Source organism: Penaeus vannamei, chromosome 15, assembly GCF_042767895.1.
Source record: "Penaeus vannamei isolate JL-2024 chromosome 15, ASM4276789v1, whole genome shotgun sequence".
NCBI classification, from domain to species: Eukaryota; Metazoa; Arthropoda; class Malacostraca; order Decapoda; family Penaeidae; genus Penaeus; species Penaeus vannamei.
In genome coordinates, this window is record NC_091563.1 from 34,729,163 (window position 1) to 34,749,162 (window position 20,000).

Below are 20,000 nucleotides of genomic sequence, written 5' to 3' on the forward strand. Positions count from 1 at the left end.
CTTTCCCACACACACACACACACGCACGCACGCACGCACGCACACACACACACACACACACACACACACACACACACACATACACACACACACACACACACACACACTCAGACTCACACACACACACTCACACACACACACACGCACACACACACACACACACACACACACACATACATACACATCTCTCTCTCTCTCTCTCTCTCTCTCTCTCTCTATATATATATATATATATATATATATATATATATATATATATATACATATTTATATTTATATGTCATAATCTTGATAGTCCGATGAGATGAACACGTGCCGATTTGTGTTACAAATTAAACCCAAAGAGAGAGAGAGAGAGAGAGAGAGAGAGAGAGAGAGAGAGAGAGAGAGAGAGAGAGAGAGAGAGAGAGAGAGAGAGAGAGAGAGAGAGAGAGAGAGAGAGAGAGAGAAAGAAAGAAAGAAATGGTGTGCACATATGATTTAATTTGAGCACACTTATCCCTTCATCCATACCTTTATGCATTGGCCGGTTTGTTAAAATTGTGCGAACACTCATTGTACGGAAATACATATACACAGAATGCATATCTATCAGTCAAGACAAGCGTATCTACCATATTGATAGATAAGTAAATGTTCATGTATAATAGATAGATAGATTATGCATTACTTCTGTGTATACGAATATTCCTTGGATCGGGCCTCGCACAGTTTTAACAAACCGACCGATATCTCTACATTTTCCATATTCCTATCCATCTATGTACATTGTTTTTTTTCTGTTTATCTATTTATTTATACCAATACAATTCTTTAACCTATTTTAAATCAACTCTTTTATTTTCTGCGAAACTTGTACATTTAATTGTTTTCAGTTTGCAAGGTAGCAACAAAGATGATGATGTACTAACACATTTCCGTGAAAGAGGAAGACACTGGCCTTGTTTGAGGATTTCATAATTCAACTTTATTCAACATGAAGTCTCCAGTACGCAGGTCTCTGAGGGGAACCTGCGCTCAATATACATCTCAGATTGTGAGAAATGTCAGATTACTTTAATTTGAGATCAATTTCGTGTGTTGAAGTATTTCACAAATAGAGATTTTATGAAGAAATAAGAAAATGGTAGCAAATGTGCAGTTCGTATATTGTGTACATCTACAGTATATCATGCATGTCCGAATCGCATAGTTAAATCATGGAAATTCATTTTCACAAATTATATTCATCATACAGATTACGCCATCCAAAGGAAAAGAAGTTTTGTAAAGAAAAAGATTTCAGAATTATTTATATGTGTGTTAAGAAAAAACGACAATGAAATTTGTGTGATGCTTTACAGGAGCAATGTCTGCCGAATGTTCGAACGCAGAACTGTCAACCTCAACAACAACAACATTGAAGAAACATCACAGACAGGCCCTTTTCCTCAGACTTTTTGTAAGTAGTAATTTTTTTACCTACATAATGTCGGTAGTATTGTCAAGGCCCTGTGAATGTTAGAGATTATGCTTCTAAATATTGATATGTTAGAGTTGTGTGACTTTTTAAGATATCATAATACATATTATGGCTTCAGCGATTTCTGTTCTCAGATAGGTTATGTCTGTTTCTTACTTCCTGGTTTATTGTAAATCTGATTTAATTCTGCGTTTCAGCTCATTTTAGAGCTATCGATTAGGGTATTATGAACTGGCAGTTTTTGTGGTATAATGATATTAGTAATGTATTTATTAGCATAAGTAATATAACATGTTAGAACATGACCATAACGAGAAATATGAGCATGCCATCTTGTAGATCATAATCTTAGGCACATTTCTTTTACTGTATATTCTTCTTAATTGATTAATGGTAACTCAAGGTTTGGAGAGCACTGATAATACCAGAGAAGTTGCAGAATAAACTTGGTACTGTTTTAAAAGGTCTACAACATTTTTTAGAGATACTTTCATATTTCCATCTATCTCATCAAAACTAGTAACTTATTTTGTTATGCTCTTGTGAAAGAATTTAGAGATACTTTCATATTTCCATCTATCTCATCAAAACTAGTAACTTATTTTGTTATGCTATTGTGAAAGAATTCCAAAACTATAGATCCACAATTAAAGATAAGAGAATCAATCAGCTCTTCTTTGTTATATCATAATTGCCATCCATGTATTTGCTGGTAACCATAAAATGGTTTTAAAATGGTCCAGGGGGTTAAACTGCCCCTAGGTAATGTAATCAGTTGCATTGGATTGAATTGCATTGCACAAAACAACAGCTTTATTTACACTTTCTTTGAGAAACAATAGTTATAGGGTGATTGTAGGTGAATGAAATCACCTACAATTATCATTTAATGGTTATATGGACACCTGTTACAATTTTTTTTACCCTTTAGAATTGCAGTTCCACAACCTTGCCTTGCCACCCAGCCACAGATAGGCATCAAATTATCATCTTTCATTATACAGTTTCTATCTTTGATGTTTGCAGAGAGAGAGATGGGGGGGGGGCAGAAGGGAAGAAGTGATAACAGATCCCCACTCCCATTGCCTCTGTGACCACTACACTTGACAAGCAGCTGAACTTGTATCTATATATAAAAAGACGTAAATCAGAAGACAATTTTTGAAGTATAATATTACAGAAGGGGTACCAGGTGTATTTTGTTGTATCCAGGGAGTTTCCATGCCATATTATCTTTAACATTATGCATGCCATCTATTTTGTTAATTCTGATTTTATACTTATTATGTCTGTTCATAAGTAGAAAAGAGATGGGGCTGAAGCTAGGAGATATTTGTATGATTGGTTCAAGGAGACTTGGGGGTATGAAGGGAATGGAAAGATCTTAGAATAATAGTTACAAGAATTCTTATTTTATACTTATTGCATTCATTCAAAAGTAGAAAAGAGGCAGGAACAAAGCCAGGATGTGCATGTAGATTGACATGGGAGACAAAGAGGCACATGAGGATAAGGGAATGGGGATGGGTTTTAGGGGTTGTAGCTGAAAGAAATTTGTCAAACAGTACCAGAATTACACTCTCTGCTTCCCATTGACAGAGAAAAGCAGGAAGATAATATGCCAGTTTTTTAGAGGCTACATTCAATTGAGTATCCCCAAATTAGAGTTCCATTAAATCTTAAGAGGTGTCATATATGGTTAATATCAGTTTGGATAATTATAAAAGTTATAAATGTGTGACTGCTATTGTTAATGGATAAATGAGTAACCCACTCCTTTCAGAGGGACTTCACAGTATGGACACAGATGATGATGTCTCAGCCCTGGAGGAGGAGGAGGTAGGGATATGGGACCCATCACCTGCACCTTCTCTAGGCCTCAGGCAGTCCCCTTCTTCCTCTCCTGACTCTGACTCCTCTTTGGAGATATCGTCTTCCTCAGACGAAGAAGGTGAGTAAAACAAGTAGTGACTAGAATTTTTAGGTGATTAACATCCATAGCATTCTAACTGCATGATGTGAAAATGTTTGTAGGACTGTATTATGAAAATATTTTTGCTAGTATGACATTCTTGTAAGCTAATGTTTAGAGAATTTATCAAAGGAATTAGTTTCTTATCATGTCACTAACCATAGATTAACTGATTTTTGCATGATATATGATATTTTCAATAAATTCTTAGAAAATGTTTTGTGCGCTGATATCTTGAATGTAAAGACTTGAGGAGCAGTTGTTTATTTTGAAGATAGATTGTGAAGTTGATATCTTGTTATAGAGAATCTTAGTTTATGAATTCCTTGTTACTAAAGTCTAGTGTATTTGTATTCTATTTTGTATGTTCACTTTCTAGAGAATTCATCTCCAACTATAGGCTCAGAGACTTCACCATTTGCCGTCCAAGAATGCAAGGAAGAGTACAAAAATGTTGTAAGATATGTTATTCAGTCAGCTCGGACACACACCACAGAGAAGGAAAAATATGTGGTGGGTATTTGAAGTTCATATTTAACATGTGGTGTCTGTTAGAGTAGTGTTATAACCATAGTACTAATTTCCTACTATACCTTTTTAATTTTTACATGTTTTACTTTATTAAGATCATATGCTAGTAACCTTATTTTAGTGTGAAATGTTAATTTTAAGAATTTGTGGAAACTTTCAACAAAATTAGGGAAAGGTTTGATACATTCAATCTGGATATGTATTGGAGGCAACACCCAATCTCGTAGAGTATTTATACAACTGGCAGGACTGTATCACAATCAATTATTGATAATATTTGACTCTTGATTTGAGAAATAATATGTTTTCTTTTCAAGTTAACAGTTTTCACCATTTATATCTATATTTTTCATTCACAGTTGATTTCAGTACTGTTGTATATGGTTGGTATGTTTGCATTATAGTCACATTTGCAATTTCTGATGGCAATTTTGTTCTACGTTGAACAGTCAATGAAAGAATTTGACTCATAATTTGAGTAATTGTATTTGTTTCTTCTCATGTTTACATTTTCATCACTTCATAATTGCTTTTATCATACACCTTTAATCTCATAAAAGGTACATGTTTAGATTGTATGGTTTCCTGTTTATGCAGAAACAAGATTTAGCACTTAGTCTTTCATCACTGGTCACATGGTTAGTTTACCAATGAATGTCATCAGTAGATGAGGAGAGAATGAATCATATACAGTTGCAGATTCTTTCATTTGGAAAATTGCCTTGTCTTTACCAGTGTCTTATCTTTATTTTTTCAGTGACAGGTAATCTTATTAAAAGCAGTGTTATATTCTCAAACTAACTTCAAAATTGTGTATTTATAATTGCTCACATTTTATAATATTATTAGATGTTATCAATTTGTGGGTTAAATGTCAAGTGAGTATGTGTTGTATACCATTGTGTTTGCTGTTTGTCTATTGTGCTACGAAAGTAGGCATTGCCTCCATCACATGAGAGTAATGGTCAAGAAGGGGAGGTAAATTCATTCCACCAAAGATCAAAGAAAGTGACTTATTAATCCTTCCTAACACTGGAAATTTTAAGATGAGTTGGATTGGGTTTAGGATGGCATCTCAGTTGGACAAGTCTGAAGTCACTGAGTTTAGATAGTTTTTTTTTTTTTCTTCTTCTTCTTCTTCTTTTTCATCTTTTGAACACCTAGGATTACCTATATGCATTTGCTAAGGTAATGAAGCTGTTTAAAGAATACCTTAACTCTATTTTAGATGTAAAACCTATTTTATTTTAATTAATCTAAAATTCATCATGTTACATGAGAATATTTTCTGCATATCAGTAATCTCGTGAGCTGAGTATTAACCTTTTGTACAGTGGTACATGTAATATCCACTGTAGTAATTTTTATGAAGTTTGTTGCACACCTGGTTGGTTCACAAATATTCAGCCACCAAGAAATCAGTCAGTAATCCAGTTCTATTCCTTTTTTTTTTTTTTTTTTTTTTTTTTTTTTTTTTTTTTTTTTCTTCTTCTTCTTCTTCTTCTTCTTCTTCTTCTTCTTCTTTTTCTTCTTCTTCTTCTTCTTCTTCTTCTTCTTCTTCTTCTTCTTCTTCTTCTTCTTCTTCTTCTTCTTCTTCTTCTTCTTCTTCTTCTTCTTCTTCTTCTTCTTCTTCTTCTTCTTCTTCTTCTTCTTCTTCTTCTTCTTCTTCTTCTTCTTCTTCCTCCTCCTCCTCCTCCTCCTCCTCCTCCTCCTCCTCCTCTCCCCTAATGCTGTTAATGTTGACACTGTTATTACACTGACTCTTATAATGTTGTTAAGATGTTATTAGCATGGTGACTTAGTAGCTATGGAGCTATCTACATAGATAAACTAGTCACATTGAATGTGGCATGTATGTCATGCTATCCCAGCACAAAGGGTTAAAAAAAAACATCTTTATTCAAGTCACAGTGTAGTCACTGAGATATGTAATCATATGTTAGCAAGGGTATTTAGTAAAGTTGTACTTGTTAGCTTTGATTCTTTCTGGTTAATACACAGAAGGGCCTAAACTCTGTTGCTGCCATTAACATAGCAGTGTGGACTACATGTTTTAAAACCATCGTCTGCACAATAGAGGAACTACATAAATGTGATTTGACTAATATAATAGAGGGCTGACGTACGCTCTAGGCAAAGTGGTTATTCCCGGCATGGCTTGACATAAAGGTTTATATTAAGAAAAACAATTTTCACAGTATGAATATTAATAAAGTAGATGATTTATTACAGCATGTTACACACCACACACTCCAACTTTGCTAGTTCTTGAGCTACAGCATTACAGAGTCAGCCTCAACCCTCAATTTCTGATAGTTTTATAGGAAAAAAGAAATTACCATGTTCAGAATCAAAGACAAGGGGGGGAAACTTTGTTTCTGCACTTTTAAGGCCTGGCTCATGTGGGTGACCTTGAGATTAACCCCTGTGCAGAGGCCAATGTGCTCTGATTACTTCCCAGAATCATTGAATTGATACCCTATGTCCACTATGGTATAAAAAACTGACTTATCTAACAGAGATAATACAACAGTTTTTAAATGCATATTATGCATGGATTTGTTGTACATTTCTATGTGATGAGTACCATGTATAGATTTGCAGTTTGGGAAGTTGAAATTAGCATCAGTTCGTAATAATCTCTTAATACTGAATTTTGAAAAAATGAGTCCTTGTGCTCTTTAGGAAAATGCATGCACCATGGGGCGTAGTATACACTTACGTTGACAAGCACTGCTAGTTAACCTGATATAAACCTTGCATTTTAAAAAGTGGACAACAGCAGGGGGAGCCACATTATTCTGAGGAAAGCTTCTAGCCCACCATCCTGTAACTTTCATCATTATACATCTGTGTCTCTCTAATTCACAGCATGTTTGTCTAGCTTCATTAGTATTTATGACAAATAGCCTTTCTCATTGTCAGTTTGCTTCATGAAAGATAGAGTCAGACCCGACTATCGGATTGTCAAATGTCATATATGATGGGTGTATTCACATTTGCTCTTAAGACCTTTAATTATCAGGCAAGCTTATAATAATATGTTTTTGAACAAATACTATATTTTATTTTTTATTAATCAGCCAAGATTGTTGAATTAGTTTTTTTCAAAGCTGACAATTCTGTCTTGTGTTTTGACTCACCTAACCTTAATCTAAGTGAATGATTATTTATTTCTATAAAAGTTTGGTAGATGGAAAAATTTCACTGGAGGTTGTTCATAAAAAAAATCAGATTGCCTCAAAGCAGATATGGATATATATATAGGTAGTTAGATAGATATGTGTGTGTGTGTGTGTGTGTATATATATATGTGTGTGTGTGTGTGTGTGTGTGTGTGTGTGTGTGTATGTGTGTGTGTGTGTGTGTGTACACATTGAATAGGCCTACATATGTATGTATATGTATGTATTTCATAGACCTATATATATATATATATATATATATATATATATATATATATATATATATATATATGTATATATATATTTACATACAGAGGTCTACATACAGTATATATGTATATACTGTATGGGACATGTATATGAGTAAAATGAATATTCTTTGTTAATATACAGTCTATTTGGATGTGAGTCCTTAATATATGCTAAAGACCTCTCGAAACCTTTCACGAATAATATGTGGTTAAAAATAGTTGGGAAAGCTAATCAGGATTTTTATGAATAACAAGGTGTTATTGACAAACTTGAAAGTTGAATGTGAAGCAACTGTGAATTCAGATGAAAATGTGATAATTTATTATTTTCTCATAGAAATAAAAAAATTTCCCCACCTCATCTGGTTGGATACAGTTTAAATGTATCCAACCAGAAAAAGCATTTACAAAAGATGTTAGATTCATCCAGATTTAGAATAACTCCAAAAGTTTAGGCAAAAATATGAAAGATTAGGCTGTTTTTGTTAGGCATGAAGAGGAAAGTGTGTAAGGAGACTTATAGAAAGTAAGGCCCTCTCGTGAAACAAAAGATATAATGTACCATACCAGCAAGTTTCTTCTCTGTCTTATGTAGAATAAGAAAAATATTTGTTTGAAGTCAAGTGTAGATAATTCATATTAGTAATAATTAGACAATGATGAAATTTCACTTATTCATGTTCATCATAATTTTTAGTCTGCTTTGAGATAAATACTTATGGTTTTCCAAAATTTCATGTGATATCATATTTGCTCTCCACTGTAGTATTGTTTTGTCAGTTTTGTTTGCAAATAGATGGCTCCACATGTATTTAGTCAGTAAGGAGTCAGTTACATGGCCTGGGCTATTTGTCCCATTTCTTGAATGTTTAGGGAGAAAAGTTTTTACCTCTGTTAGTATTATTACTAATACTAATATTGTTATTGGTGTCAACATCATTATCATCATAATGCTATCAACTGGAAAATGAGGGGAAAAATGATAAAAAGTAGTTTTGATAGTGGACCAGCCTACAGGCCACACACCTAGGAGACTCATAACTCAAGTAAGCCTTATGCCCAGAATTTGGTCCACGTTCGGGCTGCAAGGCACCCAGAGCCAACTTTTTTTTTCTTCTTCTTCTTTTTCTTTTTTATGTTATGATTATTATAACTTTATTAGAATACTAATAATGAAGAGAAAGTAAAAAAGCATCTTTCCAATAATCAAGGAAAAGGTTAAGCAGGAGAGTTAGGTAGGACAAAACATTAACTTCTTGATGATTAAGCACATGTTGATCCATCTGTGTGTAAAATTACATTGGAGATGGTATGTATGTTAGGCCATCCATGCAGTGTTAAAAAAAGAGGACAATTCATTACTTCATCTCTACCCTAGAGTTTCATTATGATTAAGATATATTTAATTTACGACATAGTTTACATTTAGAGAGAAATTAGCATGTCCATGTATTTTTTTTTATTATATAAGAGCACTTTAGATAATGATGATGATGATGATGAGGCCAAGGATCATATGGTTAAGAAAGTTTTTTCTTCAGAATGTACACATGTTTTCATGTTTTTATAGTGTAATACTTCATTTTCCCCATTTTTGCAACAGCTGTACTGTGTGGAGGTCAGGAGATTCACCGTTTTGAAGAAGGGATTGCCACCTGCAGACACGCTGGGCTATTCTAACCATAAAACTCGCCACAAAAAATATGCATCATTTGAACGCCGCTACTCTGAGTTCCATGCCGTCTATAATGCCTTGATGGAAAGTCACAGGTCTTTAATGGAGGAGTTTGATGGATTCCCCAAAAAGGTCATAATAGGTAAATATGGCTTTGTAGCTTGAAACAGTAAAGTGTAGTATAAGAGTATATAAATGATTATTGTGTAACTGAAATAAAGTGGGTAATTGAAATATATGGCAGATGTAATTTTGATGATAGTGAAATAACAAATTGATCATATATAGTCATTAGTGGAATTATTCTTTTCTTTGATTTTTTTTACATTGTAACACATGTATGTGAATGTTTTATTTTACGATTATTTCTGTAGGAGGCAGATTGCATAATTGTTTTTCTCTTTCTCTCTCGTTTTCTCTCAGGAAACTTCAGCCAAGAAGTGATTGCTGAACGCTGTAAAGGTCTTGCACGATTCATGAATTTTGTTCATGAACAAGAGGTATTGAGACGTACTGCTGTGTTCACCAAATTTCTACATGAATCAGAAGTGAAGATCAGTGATCATTATTTACTTTTATCTCAGTTTGAGGAAGCATGTCCTGTGATAGAGAATACCTTTCTCTTGTTTTATATTCTCCACTGGGACACAGGCTCCCTTATCTGTAAACTTTGTCAGTTGATTGTGTGCTTTCATGCCCTGGGCAATTATGAAAAATCATATAAATATGCACAGATAGCTCTCCGGAAATTTGAGATGTTAGGGAACAACAAGATATGTAATGATCTTTATATGCCACTTCTCTGTTTCTGTAATAGTCTATGGAGGATTTTAGGGAAAGACAGGACTACCATAAAAACGAAAATTGAACAGGAACGTAAAGAGAGAAAGGAAGAGGGAGTCCCTAACTTGCTTGATATTCTGAGGGATGAGATAACAGTGAGATACCTTCATTGATGTATGGGGCTTCTCTGGAAATTATTAATGTTAGGGATGAACTAATCCAAATAAAGGTAACTCTTTATAACAACGTAGGTTTTGTAAGGAATAGCATACACCAGAATTTCATAAAGAAATTAAATTGTTGGGAATGGAATATTTTGCATTTAGTATGTGATATGGAAAAGAGGGAAAATTTTTTATATTCTTTTTTTTTTTTTTTTTTACATGAACACTTCCCTCCCAATACCTTGCTCATTGTTGTAGTGGGAGGGCTTAAGAGACGGAGACTGAGGCCCCGTGTAGTGGAACACCCCTACCTTGGGCCTCAGCCCTCGCCTCAACTAATTTTGCTTGGTCCTTTCTTCTCCCCTTTCCTCTTCTGTATGTTTTTCATCCCCTTCTATCTCATTCCTAAGGTGTGAGAGGCATGCTGAAAGGATGAAAGGCTTTGTGTCAGTTATGAACGGCCCCCAGGAGCCATGGGCATAGTATTCCCTTGGTTTATTGCCTAGCCCTTACCCATTATGGGAACCCTGAGGGGTAGACTGTTTCTTTTCCCCATTTTATTCAGGCCAATAATGAAGATTCTTTACCCTTAATAGGAGCATTAAGGCTTGCATCTTCATCAACTAGCCTATCTAAATTTGATTTTGATGATTTTCCAACCCCTGCCCCTCCATTGACTACGGCTCTCCAATGATACAAATACCCCCTCCTCGATGCTTACTGACAACTCTATCCATACCAAAACTCCTACACAGGTTATTACTCAACCTCCAGAAAGTACCCCTTCCTCTCCATCTCTTACTGCACAGTCCTCTTCAATGCTTACCCCCTCTTCCCTTATTACTAGTCTTTGTCCTTATTGTCCTCCTCTCCACAGAACTACTCCACTCCACACCACCCCATCTTCCTCTCACCCTCGCTTTTCTACTGCCCCTACCTCTGTAAACCTTTTGAGTACTCTCTTTGACCCAGCCAAGTGGGATCGATTCATTGTGATTTCCCCCACAGCCACTTATTCTGAGAATACCCTTCTCTTTCAACAGTGCCTCCAAAACAAGCAGTCACTCCGATTGTTCACGCCCTGTCCCAATTACATCTGAATCTCAAGCTTGTGCACTAGCTACCCTAATTGACCTCACCGGCAAACCCATTCCTGCTGAATCTCCCCCCTCTCTTAATACTTAGACTGGAACAGCTTCTATCCCCCCAAATGCTTGTCCTATGTAGAAGGACTGGTCAGACTGTGAAAATGACCTACCTACCTGCCTTGCTGATTATGATGTAGTGGCAGTACAGTACTACATTTTTCTTCCCTGAAGCCAGTGTAAGTCCCATGTCAATTTTGCCAAAATTAGCTTCCATAGACATGACCTGCCCCGTGAAGTTCATGTAGGTGGTTTGTCCTACCATATCCGACCATATCTACTCCTTCCTCATCAGTGTCAGAAATTTTGGCGTTTTGGCCACCCAGCCAAACACTGACGCTCCATAGCCCACTGCCCTCTATGTGCCCAACCTATTCATGACCGTTCAAATTGCCCTGCTCAGTCACGTGCATGTGCCAATTGTGGAGGCTTCCATGATGTATTTTATAGGAGCTGCCCTGTCTATAAGCTCTAATTTGAGGTAGCAGTCCTCTGATTCAAACTAGGCCTCACTCTACATGAGGCCAGAGAAGAAGCATGATGACAAGGTTTTTCTCTCTCAACTTATTTCTATACAGTCTTTCGCTCTGCTCTCCCACCATCTTCCCAAGATAATCCTGCATCTCCCCCAGTATCTCTTCCCTCTACCCTAAGCCATCCTACCTCTACTCACCCGATCCCCCAGTCAAATTCGTTTTCCAGTCTAAATCCAGATACTCCAATCTCTGACACTTCCCCAATACCTACCTTGCCTCTTCACTTTACTTGTTGCACCAGGCAACCTAAACATTCCACTTCATACTCTCCTATTACATCCTCTTTAAGACCTTCCTCTTCTTCTACTCCTCAGATATCTGTCTCCTCTTCTCCTCCTCACAAGAGAACCTTTGTTTCTCAGTCCTCTTCACTCAATTCCTCTCCAGAAACCCTTGAAGACATCCAAAACTTCCTAAAGATGACCCAATGGAACGCTTCGCTCCCTCATCCACCCCCCAATCCCTCTATTCCTACTCCTTCTACATTTAAAGTATTTACAGATATCCATCCTCCTCCTCCTCCTCAAGTTCCCTACCCCCCTTAGACCCAACATACCCCACCCTCTCTACCATTCCTACCTGAATATTCACATGAATCCCCTCTATCACAACAGTGTCCTTCTCCAGACCCCTCTCCTTCAGACTATTCTTCCTAATACTTAACCACTTTTTCATTCCCCCTTTCTCATCCCTCGGATTCTTCTCCTCCTACTTCTCCAACAGCCACCTCTGTTTTCCTTGAACAATATCCCTATTCCTTCCACAGTCACAGATACAATGCACTTCACTTAGTCACTCTACCCCCCTTAACCTTTCCCTTTCCTGCTTTACTTCAGTCACTACCCTCGTTTCCCTTTTCACTACCATACTTTCCTATAACACTCAAATCTTTGGCATCTAACCCCCCCCCCCCCACCAACTCTTCTCCTACTTTCCAACAGCCATCTCTGTTTTCACTCAATTGTCCTACCCCCTTAACCCTCGCCTTTCTACTAACCTCTGCTCTAGTTCACTTACTCCCCTCTTTTCCCTTTTCACTACCATACTATCCTATATTGCTCCCTTGTCACTACCATACTATCCTATAATGCTCTCTAATCTTTGACTTCAAACACACATTATTCTAATCTTTAACTCCTCTTTACTCTTTCTGACACCATGTGCTAGACATGACCTTTCATGTCTAGCACATTTATTTGTTTCAAACATTAAACATTTACATGAACACTTCTGATGTGACTGATTGAAAATGTTCATTTCAAATTTTGCTGATCGGGTATCAATCATTTTGTGTTAGAGTATCATAAAGGGAAAGACAAAAATGTTGCTGTCTTTGTTGATAGGCCTTCAATGGAAGTAAATGTGCAATGATGTGTTAATGTTTTTGTTTTTTTTATTACATTACTATCGATACAGCATTGACTGGCATCTGTTTAGATTATCAAGTTTGCCAGACTAACAGCAGTAATATCATAATTGAATGATGCTCCTATAACCTCAGATTTTGCACTTAATGGAGCTCTAAAGCATCATAGACCAATTCTGACACTTAAAAGCCGAAAGTAGGGGTAGATGTAAGCAATATAGCGTAGGAATTGCACAAAACCAATGGAGGTACAGTATAAAAAATTAAGTGAGCATGAACTACACTCTCTACTGCAACCTAATTTTGCAGTTCTGAGAAAGTCTGGTGTACACTCATAATTCTGTTTGGATCAAGGGGACCTTCTGGATTTTACTAATTGTTTTTATAAAAAAATATTTTTATACTAAGTCTGCCTTTACCATTGAGTATCAATGTCATGTGACTAGTGGAACACCTTTTAGGTGAAAAGGGAAGAAAAGGTGTGGCAGGGATAAAAACAAACTGATTTAAGGGAGGAGCAATGAAATCAGTTTTACAGGTTAACTCAACTCATTTCCATAACTGAGTACCTGTTGTATGCTTCTTCCCAGAGCAGCTACTATACTAGCTTGTGGCTAAGTCAGCTTGTTCCTCGACCTGCCATTACTCCAAGGCCAATAGCCAAAAACACCATTTCTTGGCTTGCAGCTGGAGAACTTCACTTATAACTTTAACAGCTCATATCTTAAAACAAAATTTTTATTAATCTTTGTTTTGTTATATTTTTTATTTATTTTTTAATATGCCATCTTTTAACCTTAGATATGCTTCCTCTGGAGCAGCCAATACTCTGGCTTGTTGCAGGGCTCATTTCTCTTCCTGAAAGGCTTGTCTTGCAGCTGTTTGTTTCAGCTTTTAATCTTCATATTCCAGGGTACTTTAAGAGCCATTTTATTGATAGGCCTTGAAACAAATGGTCCTGTGAGTGTCATTCATGTGCAAATTGAAAGCTCTTGAAAAGTTTTCTAAACCTACTTTTTTTTAATATTCTTTTTCTTTCTAAATTTTTTGCAATTAAAGACAAAAATGTAGAGTTAAAATCTAAGTATCTGAATTCCAAATAATGCCTGTGAGTTACAGAAAAAAATTAAACTGAAATGTTTTAGTCTATAGAGCATTATTTTAGACCAATTTGTACCAAGTCAGAAAATTTACTGAATTATCTTCAGTTCTGAGGTATTGTATTGGTTTATAGCTCTCGTAGTCCCTTATATATGTGCCAAAAACTGAAATGAATGAAATCCACAAAAATATTTTAGAGTAAAAAGAAGTACCCTTTTCTGAAAGGTGCCTGACTCTCAGTTGCTGGAAGATTAGTGTTATAGTAATAAGCAAAGAATAGAATACCTATAAGTCTATTTCATTCTTGCAAAGAGTATTCAAATTGTTGTTAGACTTCCGGTGAACTGGAAAGTAGAAGCATGGATCCTATAGTCTGTCAAAAACTGGATTATGCAAGATAAAACATTGAGGCAAAGCTGACCTCCCATATTTGAGCCAGATGAAAATTATAAAATGACAGAGCAGAATTAAGAACATGATTGTTTGATCAAAGATTCATTAGAATTTTGCGTACTCAACCCTGAAGTGTAAGTGGCTTTTTTGTATATCTGGTCTAGAGGAGTTAAGGAAACAGCATTTCTATTCTAGAGCACTATTGAAATTGTACCATTCATACAATATACTCACTCAGTGTTTTATGTACCATGAAGTTGTGTTGTGTGTTATTACTACTTTTTGCCATGTTGCATATGATAATGCTTTAATTGTTTTAATGGATCTCATGAAATTTGCAGATATAATATATATGAGTAGAATACTCGAGAATGGGTTTGCTAAGATATATGTGTTCTGTTGATATTGTTTTGGAAATGTGTGTAAGTCTTAGTATATGTTAATTTCTTTAAAAGAATATAAATTATTTCAGTGTGCATTGTACTTAAATAGAAGTTATATACAGTTTCTTTTAAAAAGGTAACATATTTCACTGTATATTGTAGTTAAATAGGTTATATACTATTTTAAAGGCCTGCAGTTGAATTCTGCCAAGTGGATGTTACCTGATAATGTGTTGAATTTGTGTTTATTTGAAAATTTATGTTGACATTTTTTTATGACCAATTTGATGTGCATTAGATATCTTAATTGTTATGGGTTCTTTTCTTTACAGGTATATTGATATACTGTATACTTAGGAAAGTAAGCACTTATATTTAGAATTTAAAGATGTATGTGACAAGTATTACTGTTAAAGCCTTAAAGTTTTCAGTGCAAGAATTCAAGTAGCACATGTCTAATCCCAGAACTGACATCCAGCCCTTTTAGCTTGTTATGTAAACCTCGCAAAGAAGAGCAGATGAATGGCAGTCATTTGACACTGAAAATAGGATCTACAAGGAGTAAACCTAGCTTGAGACATAAGATATTACCACAGGTTTACATTGTCTAGCACATGGTAATGTGTAGTGAGAATGCTCATTTTTTCTCTCTCATAAAGTTATGATATTGTGTGATAATATTTTCAGGGAGTAACAGTTTAGGATAAAAATACATGAAGGTCAGATTGTCAACTAGAATGACAGTAAATGAAGGAAGCTCTTCACATGACTGGAAAAACTTCTTGCACTGATGATGAGTCAACATGAACTGACAAGAAGTAGAAAGTTGAAATTGCCATATTATAAGCTACTGTAATATTTTAAATGCTTTTATATTTTCCATTGATTGATGCATCATATAGAGATATGTGTTTACTTTGACCAAAGAATGTTAAAGAGAAATTCTACAAGTGCCATGAGCTTCAGCCAACTCCCGTCCTATGTACAGTAAGGTGTTACAACAGTTTAGGTAAAAATCATACTAGAGGGATGGTAAATGTGGCTCGGAGATCTCTAGTCTAAGATGTAAACACCTTGCCACATAGACCACAAGCTTGTTTTTTAATTATTATTACTGTTATTTTGTTCAGGTAGACTTATTTATACATTGGTATATTTTCTTGGAGTCATCTTATTACAATTACTGCTAAGATGAAAAGGGAATTTTATTTCCATTGTGTAATTGAGAAAAAGACAAAGTTCTAGAAAGCATAAAGAAAAGACCAGAGGCTTCATTTGTAGTTTTTCACAGTCCTCCAGAGCACCATTTCATAGGTGGTGTGTGCTAATACACAGCAATACAGCTAGAGTCATAAAAGTGGGGTGTTCTCTTAAATTTTTTGAAAAAATACAAGATACATATTTTTAGAAAAGTAATCAGGGATCATAAATTTGTACCTCCTTGTGGCCATGGCTTTTGCTAAGTATTTTGATAATGGCAAAAAATAAAAAAGAGAGAAACTAAACATTTCAGAGTGGCAATTAGTTGAAATATATAACAATTCCCTACACTTAGTCCAAATATCCTGCTTCATTCATTTCTATTACTAAAAAGAATTATATATTTTGCTTACATATAGGGATGAATCTCTCTTTTTGTGTATATTATCAATGTGCATACGTATTTGAGTGGGAATTACCACTTTGGTCTTATTCTAAATGTTAAAATGGTTTCTAGTGATATTTTATGTTGTTAAATATGTCTATGTTAAGTTTGGTGTGAGTACTGACAATAATTGTAGGTACAGGTATTGTGTTGAAAATATACAGAATATATTATAATTCATGTACTTATTATAAAAGGTTATATTTGTGATTTTAAATGTTCACAAATTCCCTCCTCTGCATTTACTTCCTGTTATTAAGGAACAAATTAAAGTGTTTAAAGGTGTAGTTACATCAAATAGGCAGGTCTCATTACATAAACTGAAAACACAGCTTGCAGTTTAATTCAGGAGTACAATGTTATACAACTGGCTGCCTTCTCTGCTAGTCCAGAATGCCATCTTTGTTGGCAGTGTATGTACAGTGTTGAGAGCCATAGCTATTAAGTTAGGAATACCAAGCATAAGTAGTTTGTTTCCAGTAGCTAAGAAAGAAGCTGAGCTTATGTAACCTTTGACTCTTGTTCTCTTGTATAGTGTAGCTAATACATGAACTTAGTGCTTTAAAAGTAGGCATTATTAGTGTAGCTTCTTATTACTTCTTATTATTTGTAAATCTACTGCAGACTTCATTTGTTTAATCTTTAAATCTCTAGTAGGTGAATGTGTTCCATACATTACAACATTCTCATATTCTTGTTTATAAAAATAGAACTGTGATATTTTTCTTCATAGATATTGATTTGTATTTCATATTTGTAGCCATTATGATCAGAACAGGGGCATCATTTTGGGGGGAGGGCTGGGGGGGGGCACAATTTCTCCCTCAGGCTCTTGTCTTGAACCCCAAGGGACACTTTTTTTTTCTTCTTCTTCTTTTTTTACATCTATATAGGTCTGGCCAAAGCCTAAAAATGACCCTAGAATAGCTGATTGTTAAATATTTTGTTTGCTTTGCTTGCCTGTCACCCTCGCTGCTCCCCAAGAAAAAGCTAAAGTGACGTCCCTGGATCAGAATCTTGTGTCTGGTTAACATGGCATTTATGGATTGTAGAAAATGTATCTTTAAGGGAAGCCTACAGATAGAAAGATAGTAATTTTTTAATTATTTCTATTGTTAGAAGCAGATAATAATCAATCCATCCTGAAAATAGCAAGATTTCCAGTATGAGTAGTTGCTTTGTATTTGAATAATCTTTTTGAATATCATCAAAGGATTGATAGATAAAATAGTAGTGACCTTCACCTATAAAATCAACAATAGGAAAAAAGATGAATATATATCATGTGTTCTATGTATTCTTTTCTAGTCACGTGTTTTTGTATTGTTGATAAGCAAATATATTTCATATTGAAGACAATGTGTTAAAGAAGTAAAGTTTCTGTAAATTGGATGGACATTTATCTATCAAAGTACAGTAAAAGATCAGATTTTAGCCTGTACTCATTTGGTAAATTTCGTACATTGTTTTACTGATCCCTGGATTGTATATACACCTGTACTTGCTTACTTGTAATGATTATATTCATTTCTCTTTTCCTTGTAAAGCAACAACATGGAAGGAGATAGACTTAGGTTTCATAAATCCATAATCTCTTTTAGTTAGTTGTGTAACCATGTGTCTTAAAAGAATAGCATTTAATGAGGAACCTTTTAAGCTTATATTGCTATGTAGATCTCAGATACCTATATGATTTAATTAAAAGTAGAATAGAATATATGATTTCATCCTGGGAAACATCAGTATTTAATTTTTTAATACTTATGTGACAAGTTGTTCAGTACGAAGTGATTCTGTGGAACACAAAAATGCTGAAGGGAATAAATAAAGGTCATAGAATAAAGGTATGAAATTGAGGCCAAAGAAATAGTATTTTTCAGAATACTCGTAAAACTATTGCAGATACTGTGATCTGACAATAGGCCATTGCTCAGAAAAGCATGTAGTTCATATCATGCAATTCTTTAAAGTTTTTTTTCTCATGCACATCCAGTTTTTACACTCCTTACTGTAGAAAAAAATATTTACATCAGGTTTAAAAGGAATGATGCCATTACCATGTTTTCTTACAAGAAGACCAAAGAATTTTTCTGTGATAATATTCCACGTTTTCAACAACATTGTTACCTGACATTTGTTATTTTCCAAAGTGGATATTTTTTGTGTGTGTTTCCATGGAGATATTGAGATGCTTGCTGTTGAAATATGACTGAATAGGTATGATGACCTTATTGTGTAAAAATGTGAAATAAAAAATAATAAAATATATTAGTAGCTGTGAGTTTTTTTTTTTACCAAGAAATGACTGCTAGACATGATTAACATTTGAAAAAGGAGGAAGAAGCTTCACTTTGTTGTTATTATTAGTAGTATTATCATTATTATTATTGTACCCCCCAACCCCTTGCCCGTTGTTATCGTGGTGGGGCTTAGGAATCAAGGACGGGCCTAATGCTGGGAATCTCCCCAACCTTGGGCCCCAGCCCTCAACTCTACTAATTTTGCAGTTTTTTCCCCTGCTTTCTCATTTACGTTCCTCCTTCAACCCCTTCTACTATCCACTTCCTAAGGTGTGAAAGTCATGCTGAAAGGATGAAAGCCAGTCCTGAAAGGCCTGAGGGAATCATGGGCATGGTATTCCCCTTTTTTAGCTGTCTAGCCCTTACCCCTCAAGGGGACCCCAACATAGTCTAGGCTTACCATGGCCAATAATGAAGACGTTATACACTTGTTAAGTGCAATAAGGCTTGCCCTTCATTAAATAGCCCCACCAATTCAAACTCCCAGTTTCTCGACCCCAGGCTCTCCTTTGACCACGCCTCTGAACACTGCAACTGTTACTCACTCAATGCCTACTAGTACATTATCCACCCAAGTCAAGACTCCAAGATCTCCAGGAGACATTCCTACTTTCCCAACTTTCTCAACTTCATCACTTCTATCTCCACAACCTTCTTCATCAGTCACCCCATCCTCCCATATTACTACTTTAAGCCTTATTCTCCACCTCCGTAGTACCACCCCCTGCCAAACATTGCAGTTCCACAGCCCGATGCCCTCTATGTGCCCAACCTGGTCATAACCGATCAAACTGCTCTGCACAGTCACGTACGTGCTAATTGCAGCGGCCTACATAATGTATTTTATAGTGGCCGCCCCACCTACAAGTTGAAGTCTGAGGTGGCAACTCGCAGATACAGACTTGGTCTCACTCTGCGTGAAGCCAGACAGGAAGCACGTCGACGAGGTTTTTCTCCTACTCCCTACTCCAGTAATGTCGCTCGCTCTGCCCCTCTTACTCCCTCCCAAGATTTCCCTACATCCTCCCATATCCTTATCCATCCTACATCTTACTTCCCCACTTCTACCTCCTACCTTCCCCAGTCAAATTCTTTTGCCACTCTAATT

General features: G+C 35.6%; 1 protein-coding gene across 1 annotated transcript; it reads left to right on the forward strand.

The window, feature by feature from the left end:
* The first annotated feature begins 1,357 nt into the window (after window positions 1-1,357).
* Snx21 (Sorting nexin 21) lies at window positions 1,358-18,867 on the forward strand. Its single transcript, XM_027362171.2, has 5 exons — window positions 1,358-1,441; window positions 3,246-3,413; window positions 3,814-3,947; window positions 9,005-9,218; window positions 9,500-18,867. Exons 2-5 carry the CDS (start codon window positions 3,260-3,262, stop codon window positions 10,030-10,032), a joined length of 1,035 nt encoding a protein of 344 aa, XP_027217972.1. The 5' UTR covers window positions 1,358-1,441; window positions 3,246-3,259; the 3' UTR covers window positions 10,033-18,867.
* Window positions 18,868-20,000: the final 1,133 nt, after the last annotated feature.

Excerpts from the sequence above, each read along its gene's own strand:
- Snx21 (XM_027362171.2), top strand. The coding sequence starts at position 3,260 with ATGGACACAGATGATGATGTCTCAGCCCTGGAGGAGGAGGAGGTAGGG. Across the intron at positions 3,948-9,004 it reads CAGAGAAGGAAAAATATGTG|CTGTACTGTGTGGAGGTCAG; the intron begins GTGGGTATTTGA and ends TTTTTGCAACAG. Across the intron at positions 9,219-9,499 it reads CCCCAAAAAGGTCATAATAG|GAAACTTCAGCCAAGAAGTG; the intron begins GTAAATATGGCT and ends GTTTTCTCTCAG.